General features: G+C 36.1%; 2 protein-coding genes and 1 long non-coding RNA gene across 3 annotated transcripts in view; 1 reads left to right on the top strand and 2 right to left on the bottom strand.

The window, feature by feature from the left end:
- Positions 1 to 26,372, bottom strand: part of LOC101743353 (TAR DNA-binding protein 43) — a 490,523-nt gene that overhangs the window by 459,180 nt on the left and 4,971 nt on the right. The window lies entirely within an intron of this gene.
- Positions 1,781 to 25,171, bottom strand: LOC101746518 (NAD(P) transhydrogenase, mitochondrial). The gene is made up of 23 exons (XM_038016111.2): positions 24,942 to 25,171; positions 23,965 to 24,143; positions 23,608 to 23,762; positions 23,362 to 23,502; positions 22,360 to 22,482; positions 21,163 to 21,350; positions 16,947 to 17,102; positions 15,145 to 15,349; positions 13,698 to 13,901; positions 13,385 to 13,465; positions 12,811 to 12,956; positions 12,428 to 12,516; positions 11,652 to 11,736; positions 10,668 to 10,781; positions 9,855 to 10,021; positions 9,418 to 9,555; positions 8,296 to 8,513; positions 5,751 to 5,902; positions 4,386 to 4,539; positions 4,183 to 4,287; positions 3,973 to 4,092; positions 3,548 to 3,639; positions 1,781 to 3,298 (listed from the first exon to the last, which is right to left on the bottom strand). The coding sequence occupies exons 2-23, from the start codon at positions 24,126 to 24,128 to the stop codon at positions 3,152 to 3,154; spliced, it is 3,144 nt and encodes a 1,047-aa protein (XP_037872039.1). The 5' UTR covers positions 24,129 to 24,143; positions 24,942 to 25,171; the 3' UTR covers positions 1,781 to 3,151.
- LOC134200216 (uncharacterized) lies at positions 11,116 to 12,910 on the top strand. Its single transcript, XR_009975038.1, has 3 exons — positions 11,116 to 11,759; positions 12,387 to 12,537; positions 12,777 to 12,910. It is a non-coding gene; the product is annotated as an uncharacterized LOC134200216 (long non-coding RNA).

Below are 26,372 nucleotides of genomic sequence, written 5' to 3'. Positions count from 1 at the left end.
CAGACGAGCATATGGCCCACTGATGGTGAGTGGTTACCGTCGCCCATGGTCTTCAGCAATGCCAAGGGTAGCTAGGCCGCTGCCTACCGCTTAATACTCTCCACAAGCCGCGTTTGAACAAGGACATGTCATAGCGCTCTGGAAACACCGTGAAGGCGAGCTCATTCCAAAGCCGGCACGTCATCTCGGATCGCTTGCGACGAAGGGCTCGGCGAGTAAATTAACCCACAGACACAGCCGACTGAGTTTTTCGCCGGATCTTCTCAGTGGGTCGCGTTTCCAATCTGGTAGTAAATTCTGCAATGCACGGCTTTTGCTAGGGTTCGTGTTAGCAACAACGTCAGGTTTGAGCTCCGTGAGCTCACCTACTAGCCCGGTGACGTTGATATGGTCTCTCAAGACCATCAGCTTAGGTAGAAAAAAAATATATTCCAAAGCCGGTGGTACGTGGTAAAAAAATATCCGGAAACCCACTGTGGATGACCGCAGTGGCTCCAGGTAGTATGGATGAACTCTACTCCTGTGGCGGGCGGTGCGGTGCGGTGTCATTTCAAACAATTTCTCAGAGCACTCCCCATGGAATATACGGTACAAAATACAGAGGGAGCCGAAGTCCCTCCGCAGACCCAGAGTTTCCAAACGATTCGTGAGAATGGGACAGTCGACAATCCGAACGGCTCTCTTCTGTGTGGAGTCAAATGGAAGTAGCTAGTATTTGGGAGCCCCGGTCCAGAGGTGGGAGCAGTACTCCACGCGGGGCCGGACCTGTGCCTGTAGTTTTGTGTGTTTGTAGATCAAAAGACACCTGTGTTTGTAGATCAAAAGTCTTTATCCAGGCGTAAAGTACCGCTTCGCTCTGTTGAGGACTTCTAGCATTTTTGACGCCAGCTTTTCTCTGTCCTCCATATGACTCAGTACTTGGACATCGCTCGAAATATCGACCCCAAGTATCCCAATACTCTCGGAAGGTTACAGGGATACTCCTTGGAATTGCGGCACCATGACAAATGGGTCCTTCACAGTGAACGCGCAAAAGATCGCAAACTTTTGTCTTCAACAGGACCCCCCACTCGGAGACTCGCACTAGAGTTCTCCACTTCAGACACAAGTTTTGGTCGTTTTTGAGCGTGGTGCAAGAGAGATACCTTTTGCATCAAGCTCCGAGAGAGACTCTGGTGGCCCCTCGTGGCATCACCCGTGCTGTCATCCGCACAGCAATACATGCCATCAATAGACAGCATGTGGGTATACACAGGCTTGTCATTGATATACAGTATGAAGAGTGTGGGGGAGAGCACCGAACCTTCTGAAACGCTAGCGTTAATGATCATGGTATCGGAACAGTCACCGTCTAGAACGACTGATGCTCCGCCCAGCCAAAAAGGTAGCGATCTACTTGCAGTCCCTCGGGGATTCCGTGAGATGGTAGCATGGACTGATGTGCCCTATGTCAGACCCTGTCGAAGGCCTTCGCGATATCAAGGCTCACGCGAAAGCCTCACCCTTGCTCTCCAAGGCTTCAGCCCGCCTGTGAGTAAGGTATACAAGAAGACTGCGTACCTACCAACAAACTTATTTCAGAAGTGTATATTCAAGAAAAGGTGAAGTTTATCAATAAACTTAAGTAAATTTAATTCTTAATAACATATATAATTGAATTAGCCAAATTACCTATAGCACAATTCATCTGAAGGTTTTATGGGCGACGCTCCATCACTGTTAATAAAATGCTATGTATAAGATAAGGTATAAAAAGCTTTGTTAATTGAAATGAAATATATTTATAATTAATCACTATTTTTATTACACCTTCATAGAACATTTACATATTATATTTTATAGAAAATTCATTTCTAAGTTTTAAGTTCTCAAACTACTTTCTAGCGTCATGTTCTATTTTCTTTTATAAAATACTAAATTACAAAATTTCAAGACCAAATGCGGCAACAATTCATAGCTATTTCATTTAAAAAACATATTTTTTATGGAATGTGAAGTCTAGTAAAAAAAATGTTCTGAAGTCGCGTGTAACTCCATAGAGATCATTCCTCGAGTAGAATCAGCAAGTAAACATGCATAAAGTTATCTGTATATAAATATTATTAAACCTTTTTAAAAAATTATTGCATAATAAATGATGATCTTGCTCATAATATAAGCTTATTGATTGACTATTTTTATGGTAAAATGGACTAGTTAAACAATTAATAAGGCACTTTGAAATTATTCATATATTACTAAAGATTGTAAGGATCTAAATAATTTCCAATAAAAAAAACTCTCAAGTCTGCTGTAAAACATTAAACTATAGAACACAATTTCTTGTTCACTTTAACTTTCGTAAAATACATCGCAAATTTCCTTTTGCAAAATTACTTAAAATATGTAGTGATTGCACATTAAATATATAGTAAATTATTCTATAGTATTCATCACTTAGATCGTCAATAAAAAATTAAGTAAAATCTCCAATTTAAAAAGAAAACATACATACATCTACAATAATTTGGCATGAATTATTTATATCAGTCTATAAATTTCAGAATATATTTTTGTAGTTATAACCAAAGTCTCAATAATATTCTTTTAATATAAGATAATGTCATTAACAATCTCCATTACCCTTTTCTTCTCTAATCAATTTAATATTCATTTAATATTCCCTAATACAGTTATTTATGATATAACATATCATATTTTCTGTCATTTTGTAGATAATAATATAATATATTATTATGTGGCTAAAATTTTGGGAGAGGCCGATAGGTACAGCAGTGTACGTTACTGGGCTAATGAGAATAATTACAACCAATATTAGGCGTAAGAACCGCCCATTGCTTTAACTTTTTTAGTATGTTTTATGGTTTTGATGTAGTTCGGCAAATGGCTTTGTCGTATTTAGTGCCCTTTTAAATTTAATGAGAACTGCCATTCCTAGCTTTATTCGTTACGTAGTAAATATGTATATATTATGATCTATGCACTTCTTCCCCATTACCATTAACTATTAACATAGATAGGGGGCGCCTTGTCGTTTTAACATATCGATGTATACATACAGTGAGTCACAGCGAAGAATAGCAGAATTTCAGTAATAGTAAAACTTTATCTACAATCAATATTCAATAAGTTCTGTCCACCATCAAAAGGTTTAGGCTGCTAAATGTTTAACTCGTTCAAGTAGAGAGTCACAAGTCTTTTTAGCATCGCCGAGTAACATCGCAGTGTTGGGATTGTAGAATATCGGGTTGTCCACGGCCGCATATCCAACTCCCATTGATCTTTTCATTACTACAACCTAAAATTACCAAAGTCATCATTAGAATTTAACAATTCAGCAAAAATAAAAAAGATAGTACGACGTTGTGCGTTAAATATATAGGACATACAGCCTTCGTAATCCGTTGATTAGTAAAAGTGGCTTATGTCATATTGTCACAAGTTATTGTGATGTAGCCAGTTGAAAGAAACTTTGTATGAATATTTATTGTTCACAAAGAACTACCTGATCAGAGTTTTCGAAATGGTATATGGTCAACCTTCTTACCTGATTCGCTTTCCATACTTTGAGTACCGGCATTCCCGCAATAGGTGAGTTCGGATCATCTTCGGCCGCGCTATTTACAGTGTCATTAGCACCTAAAACAAAACGATTAAGTACAATAAATAGGAAATATATTATACGTAATATACAGTTCGCAAAATTTTAGTTTCGGCTGTTGCACATTACAAATATTGGGACTTCGACCTCATGTCACAATATGATGGATGGCAATATTTACATCATGGTGTCTATGAGGCCATGAGTCTATCTAATATCTCACCGTAAGCTTTTTCAAATTATAATAATTACAGGCATCATTTACATAATTATGTCCAAAAAAATGTACATTGGTTAATAACGTTTATGATATCATTGTATGTGAAATTAAAAAGATTTCATTACTTTATTCATATTTAATGTTTACGTACCGATAACAAGTACTAAATCAGTCTCGGGGAATTCATCATTAATTTCATCCATTTCAAATACGTCATCGTATGGAACTCCAGCTTCGGCCAATAATACGTTGAGTTGTCCGGGCATACGACCTATAAATTTACCAAAATTTTATTTTAAGACTTGAAGTGACGCTGATAGAAAAGCAGATAACTAAGGTAACACGATTGATTGTTATTTACCTGCAACAGGGTGAATAGCAAAACGCACTTTCTTGCCGCTTTCCTTTAGAAGATCCACTAACTCAGCGATAGGGTATTGCGCTTTCGCAACGCAAAGTCCATAACCTGTGTCGAAATAATAATGTTAGTTAATAGTTCCTTTTAAAATACTTCAGAATTTCTATGCATCGTTTAAACTTAGGTTTTGACAAAGCAGAAATTACCTGGTGTTATAATGATATTTGACGCGCGGTGGATAAGCTCGGCTACTGAGTCTACATTGAGTTCTGTGTGTGTCGCGTCGGTGGGTCGAGCTGATCCACCTGTCGTCACTCCATAACCACCCAAGATGACGTTGGGGAGAGATCTGTTCATTGCCTGTAAAAATGATTTACAAAGTTTTGTAGGCTCTGAGTTGGATCTACAACTAATCAAATATGGACCTTATCTTAAACTCATTTGCAATGATTTAACAGTTTAATGCGATTTAACGCGAGATAACCACAGATTATATTTATACACAATGATTAGCCATAATATTATAGGACAGTTTGATGATAGAAATATTCAAGTTTTTTTCCGGATTTACTACCAGAATGACTCACATTTTACAAGAAATATTTGAAACATCATCAGAAATGTTTGATTCAATCTCTTTTTGATTTATTATAATTAGGAGTGAGGAGCTTTGTTATTAGAGTCAGATGGCCTAAAAGTACGTATGAGAACATCAGATGTGTTTTACTGGTGGTAGGACCTCTTGGGAGTCCGCACGGGTAGGTACCACCACCCCGCCTATTTCCGCCGTGAAGCAGTAATGCGTTTCGGTTCGAAGGGTGGGGTAGCCGTTGTAACTATACTGAGATCTTAGAACTTATATCTCGAGGTGGGTGGCGCATTTACGTTGTAGATGTCTATGGGCTCCAGTAACCACTTAACACCAGGTGGGCTGTGAGCTCGTCCATCCGTCTAAGCAATAAAAAAATAAAAAATAAATGTCTATATTTTTCATTTCATATGACTTAATAACACCCTACACGACTGGATTTTCGGTTACAATTATCGCTCTTTAAATTTAGATTGGTGTATTTTTTATTTTTTATTCCCTTTTATAGTTAAACACTATTCAAATTAGCGACGTATTATTGTAAGTTGTTATGTCTATATCCTGCACTATAAGTTAATTATATAAAAAAGGGTGCGTGTACTGATGTACGCGCGTAAGAAGTTATACTTTATTTTTATTAAATTTATTTCTTTTTTTTTTAATAATAAATAATTAATAATAAATATTTAACGTTAATAATTTAATAATATTTAGTATGAATTATATTAAATAATAATTTTGTCATTTATATTACTAAAAAATGAATATAACACTTTTTTTTACGAGTGTACATGCGCGAAAGTTCACCTGCGGCTATATTCAGACTCGCCAAGTTACGTCGGTCGTATTGTAATGAGCGATTTAGTGGGCAACTTAATTTCTGTTAATTTTGTGTCACGGTGCGCGCGCATCGTAAAATTTCACTCTCATCAATTTTTCATAACGCGCCTAAAGAAGTATAACTTCAAAAATCAGAACTTACTTTGCACATTATGTACGACAAGATAGCACCAGAACTACCAATGAGCGCGCCAACTATAGTCATGAGCGAGTTGTTTAACATAAAACCTTCAGCGCACAGCGCCCATCCTGAGTAGCTATTCAATACCGTGATCACTACGGGCATGTCCGCACCTGTTCCGAAAAAATATGATTTTTAGTCATTTTAATCAATAATAGTAATTATGTACATACATTAATTAAAAACAAAAATATTTTATTTGCCGCGGAATTTATGAATGACGTGGCAGTAGTGTGGCATAGATCGACGTTGAATACAACGGGGTACCGGGGTACAATATTAACGTTTTTTTTTCTACCTAAGCTGATAGCCTTCAGAGGCTATTTCAGCGTAACCTTAAATATAGTACAATTATTTTGTCCGTGCAGTTTGGGTCATAAATAATCGAAGCGGTGAAGCGAGTATTTCGCTCTCTCTTTCACTCACGAGCCTTATGGATGGGCATAGTGATGCGCATTATTGTTGTCGATAAGCGTTATCGATAGTGTATTTAGTTTTGTCATTTTGTGGTTTAGTGATAACAATGAAAGTAAAAATCACTAATCGAACACTTACACCACATATCGCCGCGGAAATGTAACAAGAACGGCAGAAATTAACACTTTGTAACTTTTAGGGATCTATTTTTATTTCAGTGAAAAATTTTAATACATTGTTGATAAGAACACGTGATAATATTATTTTGAATAAATTCTGCCGTTTTGGTACAAAATAAAAGAGTAGTCATTGTGTCACAAACGAAATTCAGAGAGCGAATGCATAAAAACACATTTCTCTTCGACATATGTAATACAATTTGCAGGTAGGTACAACAAATGACTCATAACACAACAATGTCTCACCACCCCTCGTATACTGCCCCGCCACCGTGTACTTGCCTTCGATGACTCATTTGTTTTTATCGATAATGGCGTTGCGCCCGCGCAGCATGCTCACCGCCTTAGCCGGGCTACGTTTTATGACCCAAACTCTTCGATCAACAATAGTAACTAGATTTCGGGTCGGTGCAGAAAATCCGTCTCGTCAAATAACAGCTCACTTGAAATGTGAGCTCTTATTTTGTTTAGTTCACTTCAAACAGCCAATGTCAACCCGTCTTACAATACCGCAGTGTGTATTCAAAAGTTGCGAAAATAATGCCCGAAAAAGCAATTAAACGGCCGGAGTATCTTACTTTCGGTAAGTACATGAAGTATAAACTATATTTTGAGCTTTAATCTTATAAATAATATTAAATTTTGAACAAAATTACCGATTTTTAACCACCGTTAGAAATGTTGGCCAAGGCTCGGCCAACACATGGACAAACTTTTGCTTAACAGAACAGTAAATGCATGGAGTAGATTTGTGTTGTAATAATTTTTTAAAATTTGTTAGTAGTACTTCAAAATTAGTTGGTTAAAATTGGTTAATGCTGCTTTTGTGTCTGTTTGTTGGACTCTCATTAGATACTTAGCTTTCCATTTTTATTTTAGCTTTCACTAGCAATCACGTGGGCAGAATGGATCTCGATTGTCGCCAGAGAAACAAGAGATGACTTTTATAAGCCAGCTAAGATCTCCGCTTATTGACACTGGACATCTTTGCCTTCCGTGCTCACGGCTACTGAAACGTGGCCGAAACATTGTAATAAAAATACCGCGCTTGAAACCTTTTAAACGTTGTTTTATTATGTGCACTGGTCGCGAAAACTTAAAAATATATATTACACAAAAACGTAACGCTAATAAAATAATAAGTAATGTATAGATACTAACAAACATACATTTCCAAAACATAAAAAGTAAACAACTAAACCTTTACTTTAATTCATTAATAATTTATTTTGGTGTTCAGCGCGACTCCCTTACCTCCTGTAGTAAATTGAAATCGGCATTTCAAGAAGCAAAAATAAATAAAGCAAAACGATGTTAGTTCTCAGAGCAATTAAGGGAAAAGTGACTTTATTTGTTGCCACTTAAGATTGATTTAACATTAAAAGTTGTTTAACATATGTCTTTTTATTGTTAAGTGACAGGAGTAATTTATTGCTTTGCTCATTTTATGTGATGAATGATCGTAAGTATTAGATAATGTTTTGGAGATTTGTGACTTTATTACTAGGTGCCATAGTTGTAATTAGTTTGAACGTAAAAGTGTTTCAAAACATTTTTCTCTGTTTGTTAGTAAACGAATGTAGCTATATAAGTGTATATTCACGCGGACAGTTTTTGCTTTAATTTTGTACGTATCCCTTTATCTAGTTACTATTGTTGATCGAAGCCCAAACTGCACGGATAAAATAATTCTACTATAGTGAGCTCACGGGGCTCAAACCTGACGACGTTGCTAACACGAACCCTAGCAAAAGCTATGCTTCGCAGAATCTACCACCGGATCGGAAACGCGACCCACTGAGAAGATCCGGCGAGAAATTCAGTGGGCTGTTGTGTCTGTGGGTTAATTTACTCGTCGAGCCCTCGAACGATGACCGGAATATTAACGTATTATATTTTCTATCGGTTACCCCCAATGGCGGCGGTAAGCGTGAGCCCCTGTATCCCGCTGAGCAGTGCAGCAGCGGACAGCAGCGGCAGGCCGGGCGCCTCGGGGAAGGCGAGCAGTGCCCCGCCGCAGCCCAGCGCGCCCGTCAGCAGAGCCGCGTTGATGGCGTGGCGACCCGGCAGCAGCAGCGGCGCCGACGACAACGAGCCTTGCAGCTTGCCGTACGCTACTAGCGAGCCCCTGCAAGTTTCAACACGAGCTTAAACAACAACTTACTGGTGGTAGGACCTCTTGTGAGTCCGCGCGGGTAGGTACCACTACCCTGCCGATTTCTGCCGGGAAGCAGTAATGCGTTTCGGTTTGAAGGGTGGGGCAGCCATTGTAACTATACTTGAGACCTTAGAACTTATATCTCAAGGTGAGTGGCGCATTTACGTTGTAGATGACTATGGGCTCCAGTAACCGCTTAACACCAGGTGGGCTATGAGCCCGTCCACCCATCTAAGCACGTTTTGTTACGTGCCGAGTGAAAGCAACGCATAAAATTCAGTTATAGAAAACTCAACATTTAATATTTCAATGAATGTGTCCTAATGAAAAGTCGGTCATTTTTATTTTTTATTTAGAGGTTCAGCTAAGGGCAAGGAGTAAAGGCATGCTACGAAAATTATTCGAAAATATTATACGTATGTGCATACAAATCGACGGTCCTTACGTACAAAGCGTCATGTCAAAATTTAAAGCTTTAAGTTGCCCATCACCATACATGTATAAATGTAAGTTATCTTTTAATTATCATGATTATTATTATTATTTAAATACTCTAATGATATAAGAGAACAAGGTTTAGGAATTAGTGTCGTATACTAGAATTTTTATTCCCTTTCCATTTTGACTTTCCATATTACAAATATATTAAACCATATTATTTACACGAATTTAAATATTTGTGTGAACCAGATACTGAAACTTGTTAGTGTTCTCTGGCATTGTTGAGCAGACCTGGTTACGCCCACGGATCCTATCCTTCTACTGCACTACAACTGTCGAAAGAAGGAATACTATTAAATAATTCAGATTCATACACCTACAAAACAAATTTAATTTGTCATTTCTTTGCATGAATAGAATAAGTTGTACTTACGTGAATGTTATGCCACCGATGTATGTCCCAAGGAACAACGAAGTCTTGAGCGTGGCTGCCGTAGGATCCAAGGCCATTGCGGGGAAGTCGTGCATGTATGTAGCGATGCAGGTTAGGACTGCCGCCATACCTACCAAACTAAAAAAAATATCGTGATTTTATTTAGTGCTTTAAACAATTGCTGATACATAATTAAAGTTACTTAAACAATACGTCGACATTAAATTAAATCCGACGTTTCTAATACTTGACAGTTTTCGTGATCACGGACGACGAAAAAAAACGACGTAAAAGTAATTTTATAATAGTTATGACTACGACTCGCAAAAACCGAGGGAAAGTACTAATACGATTTAAATTGATTCTCCTTTTTTGTCAGGTAATGTGAGTGTATGTTATTTTAGTATTGTTAGGTCAAAAATGTTGTTCATATTTACCTGTGGAAACCAGCCACGAGTTGGGGAAGGTCTGTAATCTCTATTTTCTTAGCAATAGTGCTTCCAATTAAACCTCCAATGCCAGCTACGCCTATCATTTGCGCCAGCACTTCAGCACTTGGAGTCAAGGCTCCAAGGGTGGCTGCGATACCACCAGTGACACCGATCTAAACAAGTTCATTTCTTAAATATAATTGCCAAAGGTTAATTTATTTTTTATTTTAATGTAGGTTGCAACCTCATATTACTAAAGTGTCATCAACATTTTTTGTGGAGAGCTGAACCCAAGTTGCCACATTGGATTGATTTTGTGCAATGAATACATGAGTTCAGACTTTAAAACCCATGTTTATGAACAATATTGTAAATATTTTGCTGAAACCAACGAATATGCTACATCTATTAATTAAAACACACCTATACTTTAATGAATTTAATCAAATATCTCAAAGAAATATGATAAAAAAAAATGTTTTTCAAATATTTTTAATAATAATAATCTAAACAGTACTCTGAAAATAAAATACAGAATAGACATTGTAAAAGTCCGGCCGAACAATTACGAGCACTATTCATAACCTATTCTCACAGTTATAGTGAGATGCAGAATATTCATTGTCTATTCATTACTGTCTCATTGGCTTTACAATGATCAAAAGATTAAAACTAATGTCATCAAGATTACAATGAGCGGGTCTTGGATCGAGTCTAAAGCTGCATCCACGAATGATGTTTTATTATGTATGCCTTTTCTAATCATTGGTTGCATTGTATTTTTTAAATATTGTCTTCATTAGTTTTATTAATACATACTATTCCCAAATAGTTTCCTTTTCGTGCCGTTGTCTGAGAACTGAGTCCCGCAAGAGCTCCAACACAACACAAAGATGAAGCAAGATAAGCCATTTGGTGTACCTCTGGATATCCCTGCAAGATTAAGATGTCATGAATAAAAATAATTTTAGAGTTAATGGTTTTTTTTATTGGTTCTATAATTTTTCACACTTTTATTTTCTTAGTCTTGGATCACTGATAGTTTCTAACTATTTCATCATATACGATTTCGAAAACGAACCAAAATAAAATTGTGGCCTAAATTTATATTATTATACAGTCAAAACCGTTTACTGCGACATCGTTTAATACGACATACCGGTTATAATAACCAAGAACAAAGGTCCCGGCTGAATGCCATATGACCGCCTTATTAAAAATATTGCTTTCTACGACATTGCTTATAACGACATACTTCATAAAACGACCACATTTAACTAATATTTCGGAGAATTAGATCTGTTAGAACGACCGACTAAGCTGTATTGTAAACAATTTGAATAGGTATCCACATTTGTCTTCAATGGCTATTAAAATCAGGAAAGAAAACAATAGGATTTAGTTTAGTGTAGGGTCTTTTCTAATTCTTAGAAACAAAACACGTGCATGCGGTAGTCAAAGCCCGCTTCTTCATATCTCTTCAGTTAGTTTGTTACTTATCTATACACAAGACGCACCAAAACTTTGTGGAGTTATTCGTGAAACTTTCAAAATGTCGCAAAGAAAAATAAAACAAATTAATATTGAAGAAAAATCGCGTATTATGTAAATATATTTTTCCAATAATTCCCTATCGATTTGTTTGTACTTGCACGATACACATTAAACATCACCGGTTGTTACGACTATCGGTTTTTACGACTTAATAATATGAGCAGTCCCTTCGATGTCGTTATAACAGATTTTGACTGTATTTGAAAGTTTTTTAAAAAGCACTATTTATAGTATTAAAGTATTATTAACCTGCATTGCGGTAGTGATGTAGCCGCCGAGCAGCGCAGCGGCAGGAATTGCATAGAGATAACCATATTCCGGTGGATCACCAGGTCTGCATGACAGAATTCAATTATGGTAAACCATATTATTATTGCCATTGGTCCAATGATCGGCAGTATGATTTCAGCATATAAGAGTTTATTTCCAAAATAACTTTATATCAGACTATCTTATTTTATATCAGACTATCCTATTTTATATATCAGACTATCTTATATTATAACATTACATTGTTGATAAAACGGTGGCGATCAAAGCAATGAAAAAAAAACTGTTTTTATAAAATTAACATTTTATTAAATTTAGTATTTCTTTAACTTATTTGTTATTGCAGAGGCGAGTGAACGAGTTCACGGCCCACCTAGTGTTAAGTGATTGCAGGGGCCCATAGACATCACAACGTGATTGTCGCAACTCACCTTTAGACACGAGGTCAATCTAAGTTATGCATAAAATATATTGCTTTGTATATTTTATTATTATTTTACATGAATTTTAATATACTATTAAAATTATCTTTCATTTTTCTTTGAATATCAACTTTAGTACAAGGTTATTATTGTAGTAGAAAAATAAAGTAAATAATATAGTTAATAATAATATAGTTTACAGCAAATCCTTTACAGTTTGTTTTACATATACTTTTATGAAAACTCGCTCTTCTGTAATGTTCGGTAATGTGTAATATGTATTTGTTAACAGTCCTTGAGGCGAAATATATTATTTGAGAAGTTTAATTTTACCTCTTGAACATATCAAGCATCCGTTGCGTAACCAAGAACCCTCCAAATACATTGACGAAAGATATTAAAGCTGCAGTACCCGCCAACCACTATGAAAAACAAAAGTATTGGTAAGCTTTTCATGTTTTCATTTATTTACACACGCACATAACGTTGGAGAAAATTTCTTTAATTTTAATATTAACTATAATAATTTTTGTTCGCGCATTTTCTTTGATTTGGTTCAAAAGTATAGTTACATTGCATGCAATATAAAAACATTGGAAAACATATATTATCCTCCTTCTTGCGTCGATAATCCTCAATGCTGAGAGTCGTGGCCTCAAAATATATAATGTAGTTTTGTTAGTTGTTTTAGTGCTAATCGAAACATCGTGAGTCACCTGAACGGGCGTCTCCGGAACATATCCTCCGCCCATTAGGAGTAGTCCACCGACGGCCGTAATACCCGACACGGCGTTTGTAACGGACATGAGCGGCGAGTGAAGAGCTGGCACGACGCCCCACACAGTGTGGTACCCGACCACGCCTGATGGACGGAAACATTCTTTAACGTAACGCGCTCACAGTACAGAGACAGGCAGAGGAACACAAGTGTGTTCACGAGTACTCCGTTTTTTTTAATGCTTAGATGGCTGGACGAGCTCACAGCCCACCTGGTGTTAAGTGGTTACTAGAGCCAATAGTCATCTACAACGTAAATGCGCCACCCACCTTGAGATATAAGTTCTAAGGTCTCAAGTATAGTTACAACGGCTTCCCCGCCCTTCAAACCGAAACGCATTACTGTTTCACGGCAGAAATAGGCAGTGGTGGTACCTACCCGCGCGAACTCACAAAAGGTCCTACCACCAGTAAACTAACACTTTGTTCTTAATTTGTTTAAATTTTTAAAAGCAATTGCGTTGCTTGTGTTAGAGTCCTCGTGAATAGTTTTATTATTGAAAAATAATTTACCTGACAACGCTAGCGTAGTGGTCATTGTTGTGAACGCCGGATTCGGCGCAGCTATACCCAAACCGATCAACGACGCCATACCTGTACAAATTAAAAGTGAAGACTCCAACTTAGAGATTCACAAACATGTTTATCGATGACGTCCTTTTTTTGTCTTGCTTTATCTCATTTGCCTAACATATAAATGTATACCATAATAAATCTTTCGATTAAATTACAAGCACTCACAACTAATTGGTGTAATGTTATTAACTAGACAGATCTAAAAAACTTTCCTTATTCCTTCGAACCAATGTCAAAATTTAGTTTATACCTGTTGAGTACAAAAAGGCGTCCTTCAGAGTGTCTTTAAATGGGTTCGGTGGTTCAGGTTGTACGGCTGTCGGTTTGGGCGCGGCGTGTGCGGGCGCCATGCTGGGCGGCGGCGGGGGCGGCCACAGCAGCTCGCCAGCTCTCAGGACAATCGCGCCGCGGGTCACTTCGTCCTCCAGGTTGATATCAAAATGATCATTGGTACCTAATCAAATTCATAATGTCATTTAAGGCGCATTAGGTTAGGTTACCTATTATAATTAAGGTAATTATAATTTGCGTAATTACTGGTGATAGGACCTCTTGTGAGTCCGCACGGGCAGGTACCACCGCCCTGCCTATTTCGGCCGTGAAGCAGTAATGCGTTTCGGTTTGAAGGGTGGGGCAGCCGTTGTAACTATACAGAGACCTCAGAACTCATATGTCAAGTTGGGTGGCGGCATTTATGTTGTAGATGTCTATGGGCTCCAGTAACCACTTAACACCAGGTGGGCTGTGAAATCGTCCACCCATCTAAGCAATAAAAAAATATAAAAAAAACCTATTATACAGAACACGACTGGCGATGAACATCGCCGACGTTACCCACGTCAGTGAGCCATCCTAAGGTCTTGACTGCGGGTGGGTCACAGCGCCGCGATACTATTATATTTTAATAGTTCTAACAGTGAGGAATAACTGAAATTTTCCCTCTGTATTAAGCTTAATTAATGTTATCTCAAGCATCTCATGATGACATATGAAATTGTAGCCTTTCGAGATTCTCAGAAGTAGCTCGGAGACGAATAGAGAACATTGCTATGACAATAATAAATAAAAATAGAAATATAATTCTGAAAGGATTGCATATTTAACTAATATAATTATTATCAGGCATAGTCTGTATTAGTCATATCCTGTCTTGTTTTTCGAAAACGATTCTCTCATATAAAATAAAGATATCAGTTTTTATTGCTCTTTCAGATATACAAAAGTGTTGCCCATGAACGAGGGCTACAGCCATGGCGGTTAGGACTCTTTCCGAATCCTTTTAGTTTCTATAATATTGATCCATCGTAACTCCAATATGATCGATTGAGAAATGATTAGGTATATTAAGAAAACTGTTAAGGAACGTTTTTATGGCTAATGTTCATTGTGTAAATATAGCTATTTATGTTCAGTATGTATAGTAATAATTACCAAATAGGCACAAAAGTAGGAGTTCGTTCTGCAACGTTTTTTTTAATTTTTATATAAAATTGTTAACTGTTTTTAAAAGATAAAGAACTCAAAATGGGTAATAATAATGAAAATAAAATTGTTTTTTTTTTAAATAAAAAGTGTACAAACTTCTTTATGCCATTCCTATTTTTTTTCCTTGTAGCTTTGATGGTCTGTCCGAAATCAAATGTTCGCACAGAAACATTTATTTGTAAGAGAGCGCGCTAATGCGATAAAGCACTCACCCAAGCTCAACAGAAATCCTGATATATTATTAGCATACAACGTAGAAGCGTGGGCGGGCATGCGGCTCGGCAGGTCGGTGAGGCCGATATGAGTGACGCCGTGAACTTTAGTGATCTCCCCTTTCTTCGTGGTCTGAATGTTGCCCCCCATTTCAGCTGCCAAGTCTACTATGACGCTACCAGGTGCCATGTCTCGAACCGCGTCCTACAATATGACATGTATTTAATTGTAATAACAATGGAACTGATCAAAATGTATTTTTCTTTTATTATTTTTCTACAGCTGTTTACACATTTATTAAAAGTATGATATAATACTTCTATATTAAAAATAAAAAACATTTGCTTTATTTATTATCCTATGCTATGCTGATAGCCTGGAGAGGCTATTTTTTTTTTTATTGCCCTTGTAGGCAGACGAGCATACGGCCCACCTGATGGTGAGCGGTTTACCGTCGCCCATGGACTTCAGCAATGCCAGGGGCAGAGCCAAGCCGCTGCCTACCGTAAAATATATCGGCTATATCAGCGTTTCCCTAGCGTGTAGGTGAGCTCTCGGGGCTCAAACCAGAGGTGTTGCTAACATTGGCCCTAGCAAGAGCAGTGCTTCGCAGAATCTACTATGGGTTAATTTACGGACGGTGACCGATGCTTGTGGTACCTACCTAAAAGCACCGTTAATGAATAGGGAGGATCCGTAATGACGTGACATTTGCAAGGTAACACGTAAAATTGAATTTGTACCATAGGATTTATTTATCAAGGTCACAATTTAATGCAACAAGTCAAATACAGAGATGTTGTACAAATATGTTCTTTGGTTATTATTTGTTTGCGTGCACGTTCAATTAGGCTACAAACTTCGTTATCTTCTGTTTTCATAACGAACTAAGTGGTTTTTTCTCAAACTGTGGTTCTCAAAATGTGTTTTTTTTTAATTAGTTGCAATAATTAATAGTGAATATATTTTTAGCGATACAAGAACGACGATACAAGGTCAACGATCGCGGTACGTAGTCGATAACCGGACGAACCCATTTTTATTGCATCCATATATTCCAATATAAACGAAAATACGTCGAGCAGCCGAAGATAACGCGTAGACCGAAAGTTGAACAATCTCGCGTGCCGTAAATCAACTCGTGGCGTTTCCATTTCATATCAAGTGGGCGGGTTTTGCAATCGAAATTTACCTATGTGGATTATTACAATTTACAATGTCTGTACTTTTAAAATTTTATTACTGTGTAAATTTATTTCTTGTTAAATCATAATATTTTTGTGTCGAAAAGATAGTTTATTTTTTCATCAAAAACAAAAGTACCGACTTAATCTTAACTAATCAACTGCCATTTTTTATTACTTAAGTACACTGTTATTCTGTTTGTTTTATAATACATTATTTGCGTTAAATAAATGATAACGCTATGGAACTGCAGATCTAGAAGGCATTTCCACTTTGGGTTATATAATAATATTACCTATAAGCTTTACACTTTTACTGGTGGTAGGACCTCTTGTGAGTCCGCACGGATAGGTACCACCACCCCGCCTATTTCTGCCGTGAAGCGGTAATACGTTTCAGTTCGAAGGGCGGGGTAGCCGTTGTAACTATACTGAGACCTTAGAACTTATATCACAAGGTGGGTGGCGCATTTATGTTGTAGATGTCTATGGGCTCCAGTAACCACTTAACACTAGGTAGGCTGTGAGTTCGTCCACCCATCTAAGCAATAAAAAAAAAATCCAAGTTCATCATGAATGTAGTTGTGACCGGTTCTGTAATATTTAGGGTTAATTACCTCTAAAATTAGTAAAGGTGCAGGTTTCCCAGGTATAAGCGCTGTACTTATCACAACGTCAGAAGATCTCGTTTCTTTTCCCAGCAAAGCTCGTTCAGCATTTAGGAAGTCTTCACTCATCTCTTTTGCGTACCCACCTTCGCCGGCTCCCTCTTCCTAAAGAAGATGCTGTGTTAATGTAAATTTAGAAAAAAATCTAACTAAAACTATGCAATGCCCGACTATTTCTTAATAAAGTTTCTACAGATCTAATGTTACTTTTAATTGTCTTAATAGAAAATCGGAAGCACATTCCGTATTTTAAAAACTAAATAATGTAAACTATTATATACATATTCAATCAGTTTCTCGAGAGTCCTAGATATAACGACAAACGACTTTTACGATTTAATCTCTCGTTTATTAATTCTGAAGTTTCGAATGCTATACAATCTCTTCGAAATAAAAGTAACTGTCAATAAATTATATTGTTATACAAAATTTGACGGTAGTTAGAGCATTATTCAAATCTCGACGAATAACCCCTTAATATTTTATTTTATTTATTTATTTAGACACACCAACAGCAATACACACAAAACATTCAAGCTTAAAATTAACATGTATAAAATTAAGTACTGGTATGTAAGGTATGATCATGAAACTTGTAAAGAATTCGAAATGTCAGAAGCGAAAATTATAAACGTGAGATTAAACCGTATAGCGTAATACCGTTAAGTTGTAATTGTATATTTTTAATTAAAGTGCACCTTTTTAAATTATGATTCCTTGCGAATTTCAAAAGCGCTGTTATAATCCAATAAACTCTCACAGTACTGTTCATTGAATATCGTCGTATACCTTGACAATACCGCCCAAGTCAAATATGAATATATTGAAAAGCGTTTGTAGCGTATCGTATACTTATGGAGGCATCGTAATAATGCACAAAACTAGTAAAAGTTGTTCTGGGTTTTTTTTGTCACTATTAAAAACGAAGCAAAATTCACGCACGCAGTATTATTAGCTAAACGAAAATAAAAACAACAGAATTTAGAATTTACATTTAGACAAGACAATATAATTTAGAATTTACATTTTATTTCACTAATAGAATCCTGTCACGTTTTCGGAGACGGTCTCCCTAAAGTTTTATGCAATACTAGAATTTGTTGACATTGAACACCAGTCGTACGCTACAAAAAATCAGTTGCTGAAGTACCAGTAACTATCAAGTTTTTGGGCCAAATGACGCGATAACGAATAAAGAAACGAGGCCACAATTGTAGCTTTGGTCTGGACTTTTGGTTATTAGACATGAAGCGGTTACTGTCATCATAATGATATATAACATGTTTAATAAACAAAACGTTTAAGTGTAATTCTTACACCATACGTTTTTCACATTGTCTCAGTTTCCTCAACTTTTTATCACGAGCTCTCAACTTTCGATGATGATAAGTTAGTATCATTAAAAGTTATAAAAAGCGTTCGTGATCTAATAGATAACATTGGCGGTGTAAACTTATTAGGTAATAATATTACGTCGGGATTCCAACCTTGTACCTTGCGAACCCATATTCAGTATCGATTATTTACGATTAGGGACTAACAACCTAGAATAAAAATTAAATCCGCAAAATTATGTATTAAATAAATTATTGTATATTGTAGTAAATAAGGGCTTCCCGACGCACCTTGTAGAATAGAATATGCCTACCTACTCAGAATACGATCTACCATTAGTAAAAAATGTTTGTTTTTTTCTATAAAAAAAAATCCTACCGTCGTTGGTAGACTAAGAGGCTATTCCAACTTCACGCGGACCAGTAGGTGAGCTCATGGGCTCAACCTGAGATTGCTAAGACTAGCCCTAGCAAAAGCAGTACTTCACTGAATCTACTACCGGAGTTGAGCCCACTGAGTTTCTGGCCGCATCTTCTCAGTGGGTTGCGTTTCCGACCCGGTGGTAGATTCTGCGAAGAACAGCTCTTGCTAGGGTTGGTGTTAGCAACAACGTCAGGTTTGAGCCCCGTGAGCTCACCTACTCGCCAGGTTACGCTGACATAGCTTCTCAAGGCTATCAGCTTAGGTAGGAAAAAATCTACTAGATGGGAATCGCGCCCCACTGAGATCGGAGAGAAACTCAGTGGGTTGTGTCTATGGGCTAGTTCGCGGACTGTGAACGGATTTCTACATCTTTAGTCCTAAATCGAAAATACGATATGAAGATAAACTATTAAGGTTACGGTCGACTTGGACCTCATGACATATGGTAGTATTACGCAAGGTGGCGCTACGCACGTTGTAATGGTTTTAATCTCTGGTAGCGACATAGCATCATGACGTGGAGTCTATACGTTTTTGCAAGGCAACTAAAGCAAATTACATACAGATTAAAAGGAAAAAAAAAACAGTGTGACATTAATAATTAACAAACATTTACAATTATTATCATGACATTGAAATGTTAAATTAAATATATTTACTACACGTTTTTTTAATGCTAAATTTACTAAAAGTTAATGCCCAAGCAAAGACAAAACATTTATGCGGTGAGATAATTAAAAGAATAAAAAGGGTAAACATGATAAAATTATAGAAAGAAAAACATTCACGATAAGTTTACAAGCAAATTTTACATAATGAGGTGAACTATTACGAGGCATTGCACACTGCGTACGATTGCATAAATCATTAACGCAGATAATACGAACGAAAAACATTAAACAACAAATTGTTATGACACAGTTTCAATGTGAAATAAGGATTGTCTTGTACTAAGACAGTTTGGCATTTAGAAAACTGTAACAAGTTTATCGAAATTGTTATGTTATTTTCAATAATATTTTTACAATTGTATGTATGTTTATTGTTCGTAAATGTTGCGAATCCTCTCAACTACTACTATCCATGACTTTTACCCTGAAGAAGTCAAACCATCTTGCGGAATTTCCGTCGGGACGGCCGTTAAATAACACAACTGAGAATTAGATTTGATGTCTCAATGTAGCGTCATTCACTTTGTGATGCCTATCGGTCCCATTAATAACACAACATACCGTGGACTGTTAATTCATCGCCAATCAAGAGAAACAAATAAAAAGATTAAAAAACGTTAAACAAATAAAATTGTAATACAGGTAACCCTCCTTTAACACGATTTCTTGCAACACGGTTCCTAACACGAAAAGAAAAAACCCTCAAAACCCTGCTTATTTTTTATGTATAATAGGTAGAAAAATATATACAGGCATGGTTGAGACGTTTCAATCAGCAAAATTACTCTCCTTTTTGTACTGTCTTCTAATATCATATGACACGGTTTCGCACAACAAGGGACTTTCTAGGTACGTATCTACCGTGACAAAGAAGAGTTACCTGTATTTCTAATTTATACTAAAGACAGTTTTCCATATACCATATAAACATGGAACAAGGGAATAACAATAACAGAACTACTTCTACAAGTTGTTATAACAAAATTACCATTGGCGATAGCAGCCAAAGGCAGGATGGTCGCTGCACCCCAACCACTAGGGATTAGGGTACACCGACCTCTGAAAAATAAATACGTTTTAAAAGCATCGGCAACAGCCAGAGTTAGATTTCATTTTGTATTCAATTATTTTAATGGTCCAATATTTTTAAGTAAGCAATAATTTTATGATCACGCAATAAAATCTAACCATAGTTGTGTGACACCGAAATGGGCGACAGAATACAATACGTGTAACCGTAACCAAATAAGAGTCATGTGTGAATAGAACATTTCATCAAATAGATCGTGTAACAAACAATCCAATGTAGTCAAACAAAACTATTACGACGCATTAGTAGGTACAGCTCATTGACTCGAAATGGGGCACACATTAATTATTGTAAACATTAATTTGTATCATATGAAGCACAATATGGGATCATGTTAACATTTAATATTTTTATTGATTTTCTGATTCTGAATGTTTTGTTTTTAATTGATTCATTTGAAAATAATAATTGAATAGTAGTTCATATAATGACTAAAAAAGAAATCGAACTTGTTTTTAGAAGTTAATATTATAATCATTGAATAACTTTGAATTTGTTCAATGTGTAAAAAGGGAACAGAGGACTTTAAGGAAGTAGCTAATTTTTTTGAAAGTTTTTTTTTTTTAATGGAACTTCGGTAAGCTGCAATAAAACGAGATTTATAAATAATACATTTGTTCTAAGTTAATGCGTTTTATGGACTGACCTTCATTTCCATGGTAATGAATTGGGCTCCGAGACTTTCGATTTGCTCACGAACGGCGGGACGCGTGTCGAAGGCCCGCACGGCGGCCCCCATGCACCGGGCCTGCGCTGCGGCCGCCAGTCCGGCCACGCCCCCGCCCACTACCAGCACACGACATGGAGGCACACGACCAGCCGCCGTCATTTGTCCTGTCATAGGAAACATCCCGGTCATCGTTCTCGTCGAACCCGTCGCTTGCGACGAAGGGCTTGCCGAGCAAACTAACACTAAACATACCATAGCGCAGCGGTCGGTGAACTTTTTTAATTATTACTCCAAAATATTTTTGTGTAAGTTGATATTACCCTATGGCGAAGAACAAAAAAAAACCAAATCGCTTCTTTTTAGCATCTTTCATATTATAGCCTCCATGATAATTTGAACTCACAACAATTTAAGAAGAAGTTTCACTTCAATTATACTCTTTACCCACAAAAGTTTCATTTTTACCCCCCAAAATTTCATTTTACCTCATTTGGGGTAATTTACCCCGGTTCCCCGACTGCTGCCATAGCGGGTCAAATGACCCATTTTGAAATTTCGCATTAAAACACAAATATCATCCTATTGCTTTTGCACATTTGACTACATGACATTTTCTTACCAATTAAATTACAGTTATTATCCTTTTTTTAGTTTGTTTTTATGTTTACTTGTCGTATACCGTTATGATAGAAATAGGTACCAGTACGTGTTGGCATTAGTGTTAATCCACACACAGACACAGCCCACTGAGTTTTTTCGCCCGATCTTCTCAGTGGGTCGCGTTTCCGATCCGGTGGGTAGATTCTGCGAAGTACTGCTCTAGCTAGGGTTAGCGTTCGCAACGTCGTCCGGTTTGAGCCCCGTGAATTCACCTACTAATTCGGCGAATCTAGTAAAACCCCTCGAGGTTACTAGAATTGGTAGGAAAAAACAAGAAACCTATTTTCATATTTAAAGTTAGGCTTAAAAAATTTCAACCTAGAATTCGTGGTCGTTCCAAAGCCGTTAGCCACACTACATTAGATTCTCCCATTAAAACATGACATTATCTATAAAAATAAACTTGAGTTTTGTAATCTTGTTGTAAAATCTTCAAGAACACTAAGACAGCTGAAACTATAAGTAAAATTTTCATCAAATAATTTGTTAGTAGCACAGGTAAAATTGCCTTACCGGAAAAGAAACGTGGGAAATGAGCGGCAGCTTCAATAACTGCACGATAACCAGCAACATTTGCCATTGAACTAAGAGCATCAAATGCCTGTGCGCGACTTATACGGGGAATGCAGTCCATAGCTAAAACACAAAATAAAATTAAGCTCTGTCAATGTAAATATTCTGTCATTTGGTAAAACTGCAGACTGCAGCTTTTTTTTTTTCATTGACAATTTGGTCTTGGTTTACTTTACTGTGAATTTTTTTATGACTTAAACGGGTGAACGAGCTCATGGCCCACCTCGTGCTAAGTGGTTACCAGAGCCCACAGACATCAGCAACGCAAATTTCATTGAGATACAAGTTCTAAGTCTCCGTTTTATAGTACAACGGCTGCACCACCCTTCAAAGGGGAACACATTATGGTTTCGCTATAGAAATAAGCAGGGTGGTGGTACCTATGGGCTTACAAGACGCCCCGGCCAACAGTGATGATGCAAATTATAATTTTTTGCAGGTCTGATTATCATTACACGATAGTTGGTTATTGATTGATTATTATATTATTAGTCAATTGTTATTACATTATATGAGTCGTCTATTATCAAAGGTGGCAATCTGTACATTTGGACAAAAAAATGTTATTGATATGTCAATACAGATTGATTTAAATACAATCGTCTCCTTCAAAGAATACGGTTCAAAACCTGCATTAAATAAAGTATTAACTTAACCTGTTATTTATCTAAGATGTCGTTCAGAAGAGTTTTGTGACTGCCAATGGAATACAAAGTCAATAATTCGTTTTTCTGATTTACCAATAATTGTCCAAAAGTCACATTGCCGGCTTTGATAATAGTCGACTCATATAAGTAATTCACATCACTTGAAATGAATACACCCAAGTGTTTTATCCTTTGAGTCATGATGACTTCAATTTGAGGCATTAATGTGTTTCCTTTTCTTTCAAATTGATTGATAAATAAAAATTTGTTTTCTTGAATAAAATTCATAACTTACCAAATGCATTCATCTTTCTTTCAGAAAGCTTTTTTATTAAATCTTGATTTTGAGCAGGATAGAGGAAAGATATCAATGTTCCTTCATTCCTTACATTTTGTATTTCATTATTTAGGAGTGGACGAACTTTCAAAACTATATCTGTAATTATTATTATTAATGAGCATAAGTGTTACTTATTCAAATCCTATTAAATTTAATTTGAAGATTATTTCTGTATAAACAATTTACAGTAAAATTAATTACCAGATTGGAATGTAGTTTTTAAGTTTGTAATTTTTGCTCCAGCCTCTTCATAAGTCTTATTAGGAAAATTAGCTACAGCACCTGCATCTTCTTCAATATTGACATTAAAGCCTTTTTTTACTAATTTACTGACTACGGCTGGTACTACTGCAACCCTAGAAATGAATTACTATCCACGTTGAATACAACTTATTTAAAGCACTAGGTATTTTTATCATTGTTAAATAGCTACTAACTGTAAGCATAAAATTTTGTTCTCTCTGTAATATGAATTATTTCATTGTTTCAGAACATTGACTTTTAATGTGTAATTATAAAAAAAGAAATGGTGTATTATGGATTAGTTTTAAGACAAACCTTCTTTCATCTTGCCAAATCTCTTTTGGCACTCCTATGCTTAGTTTGGTGTAAGAAACTCCTGAGGTTGACGGAGGCGTAGCTGAAGAGCTACTTGACAGTCTGCATTGCCATGATCTTGGTAATTGTTTATATGCACGAAGCATTCTTGAGGATCCGCACATTTTGGGAATGTTTTACTGAAGACAATTTTAAAATGATAACAATGTATAAAAGAACTGCTTACTCTATTTGGTTAGACTTGCTTATTTCAGACAAAAAATTAAAGATAACAAATAAAAATGTTTCTAATTTAATGCAATATTTAATATGCACAGGTGTACAGCATAAGTATCTTTTTTGAAGATGTTTTATAGATTAGCTACCTACCCTTTAAAAAACAATGTTTCTAAGCAGTAAATTTTTTTAAGGTTCAATTTTAAGAATAATAATGTATATAATGTATAATGCTACATGCGTTTTCTGTACATGTGAAAAATTCTTATATGATATTATTGTTCAATAAAGAGGAAAAGAAAGGATTGAAGTTGTATGATTTTAAAAACAGTAAAGATGCAGCATGAACAATAATAATTAATTTGAATTATTATTTAAAGTTTTCATTGTATACTAACAATTTTTTTCTATCAATGTGGGTTAGTAACTATTAAAACCTAACGAAATTTCCAACAAGCCTAAACAAGTTGCTAGTTGTTTAATTAGTAGTTAGACGGGTTAAAACTAGAAAAATAACGCCACGCGGACCGAAATTTCATCCGAATTTGTAGTATGACAAAAATAGTGCCCATTCTGTGTCAAGATACGCGCTGTATTGTAATTAATACAGAAATCTAAAATTTCAACTGAAGCAGGCATTGCTAGTAGAGCTTGTTTTCAGTAACTCGGTGAGAATAACTTATGGCTCAAAACACAACCAGTCTCAACTATAAAATTATTTAAAATAATTAAATATTTTTTAAAAAATTTCATTCACTTACCTAATATTTAAACAACTGTAGCCCTGTTGGGGCGTTTACTGCAAGGAGTTCTAAATATCTTTCATTTAATTATAAACACAATTCTAATTTAGCTAGGTCGTTGTCGCCGAGCTCGCCGAACGAATTTTAGTTTTTACAAAGACGAGTTACAACGCGCATTTCAACTGAATCAACAATCAACCGGCAACGGGCGAGTACAAGTCACAGAGTTCACAGACTATACCTAATATACAGTGTATGTATATTCGTATCCAATACCTATCTTGGAGTCGTTCATAATGGCTGAAATTTTTAATTTGTTAAATAGTTTTGTATTTCTCTATTAAAACACTCAATATTCTTTAGGTTTTATTACATATATAGATATTGTTTAGTTGTTGAAGGTTTCAAGATTAAATTTTCCTTAATATCTTAACATGCTTAAGACTTTCTGGCATTAGCACAATATCCTAATAATAATTAAACACGTATTCAATACCGTCGATATTATTTCTGAACTTTGTAAATTAATCTTAACACATCAAAGTCCATATGTAGCATTTTTATTGCTTGCGAACGCAGATGGGTGTTATTGCCCATATATGAAGCTATGTAATCACCATTACTAAGGTGGTCAACAATAGCAACTCAGCATCAAACTAATGTTTACCATTTCAACCTAAAAGCACTGTGTATATAGACAGCGTATTTAAAAACGAGAATTTTAGTACCTATTTTCCGACTATACTATAAACTGCAAAGTGCTATATCATGTTTGTCTTCCAATCAGCTTTTAGAAGAGTTATCAGCGATAGGTAGCATCTTAATGGCAATATGATGTCAATCAAGAACGACTGAAAATATGAAGACAGAAATACGCATCCGCACGGATGTGTATCATCACTATTCACCATCCGCCTACTTCTGCCGTTAAGCTGTAATGCGTTTCGATTTGAAGGGTGGGGCAGCCGTATTACTGTAAAAACTGAGAAATCTTGTCTTAAGACTGACGGCAATCAAATCAAATCAAATCAAATCAAAAAAAATTTTATTCAACATAAATGAAAGTACATACTTGTTGAACGTCAAAAGAACTACCGCCAATTCACAAGAACTAGCCTCCGTCCTGAGAAGAATTGGCAAGAAACTCAGCGGGCATGTCTTTTTTTTTACATATAAAATTATTATTTATTTATTTTTAATATTATTATTTTTTTAAATATGAATTTTTTACACTGAGTATTATAACGTAACAATTACTACAATATTGAAATGCCTGGAGCGAGCAACTCATTCCCACTTTGTGCAATCTTCTAGATAATCATTGACTTTATAGTAAGCTTTATTGCACAGATGTTCTTTAATAGTTTTCTTAAACCTATGTATATGTAGGTTCTGAACATCATGTGGGATTTTGTTGTACAGGCGCACAGACAAACACCCGAATGAATT

This window comes from Bombyx mori, chromosome 15, assembly GCF_030269925.1.
Source record: "Bombyx mori chromosome 15, ASM3026992v2".
Classification (NCBI taxonomy): domain Eukaryota; kingdom Metazoa; phylum Arthropoda; class Insecta; order Lepidoptera; family Bombycidae; genus Bombyx; species Bombyx mori.
Note: the sequence above shows the minus strand (reverse complement) of the source record. Positions and strands in the feature narration are given on the sequence as shown.

Coding starts and splice junctions, on each gene's coding strand:
- LOC101746518 (XM_038016111.2), bottom strand. CDS start 24,128: ATGTGCGGATCCTCAAGAATGCTTCGTGCATATAAACAATTACCAAGA. Junction 17,103..21,162: donor TCATTACCATGGAAATGAAG/GTCAGTCCATAA, acceptor CATCTTCTTTAG/GAAGAGGGAGCCGGCGAAGG. Junction 3,299..3,547: donor AAGTATGGAAAGCGAATCAG/GTAAGAAGGTTG, acceptor TGGTAATTTTAG/GTTGTAGTAATGAAAAGATC.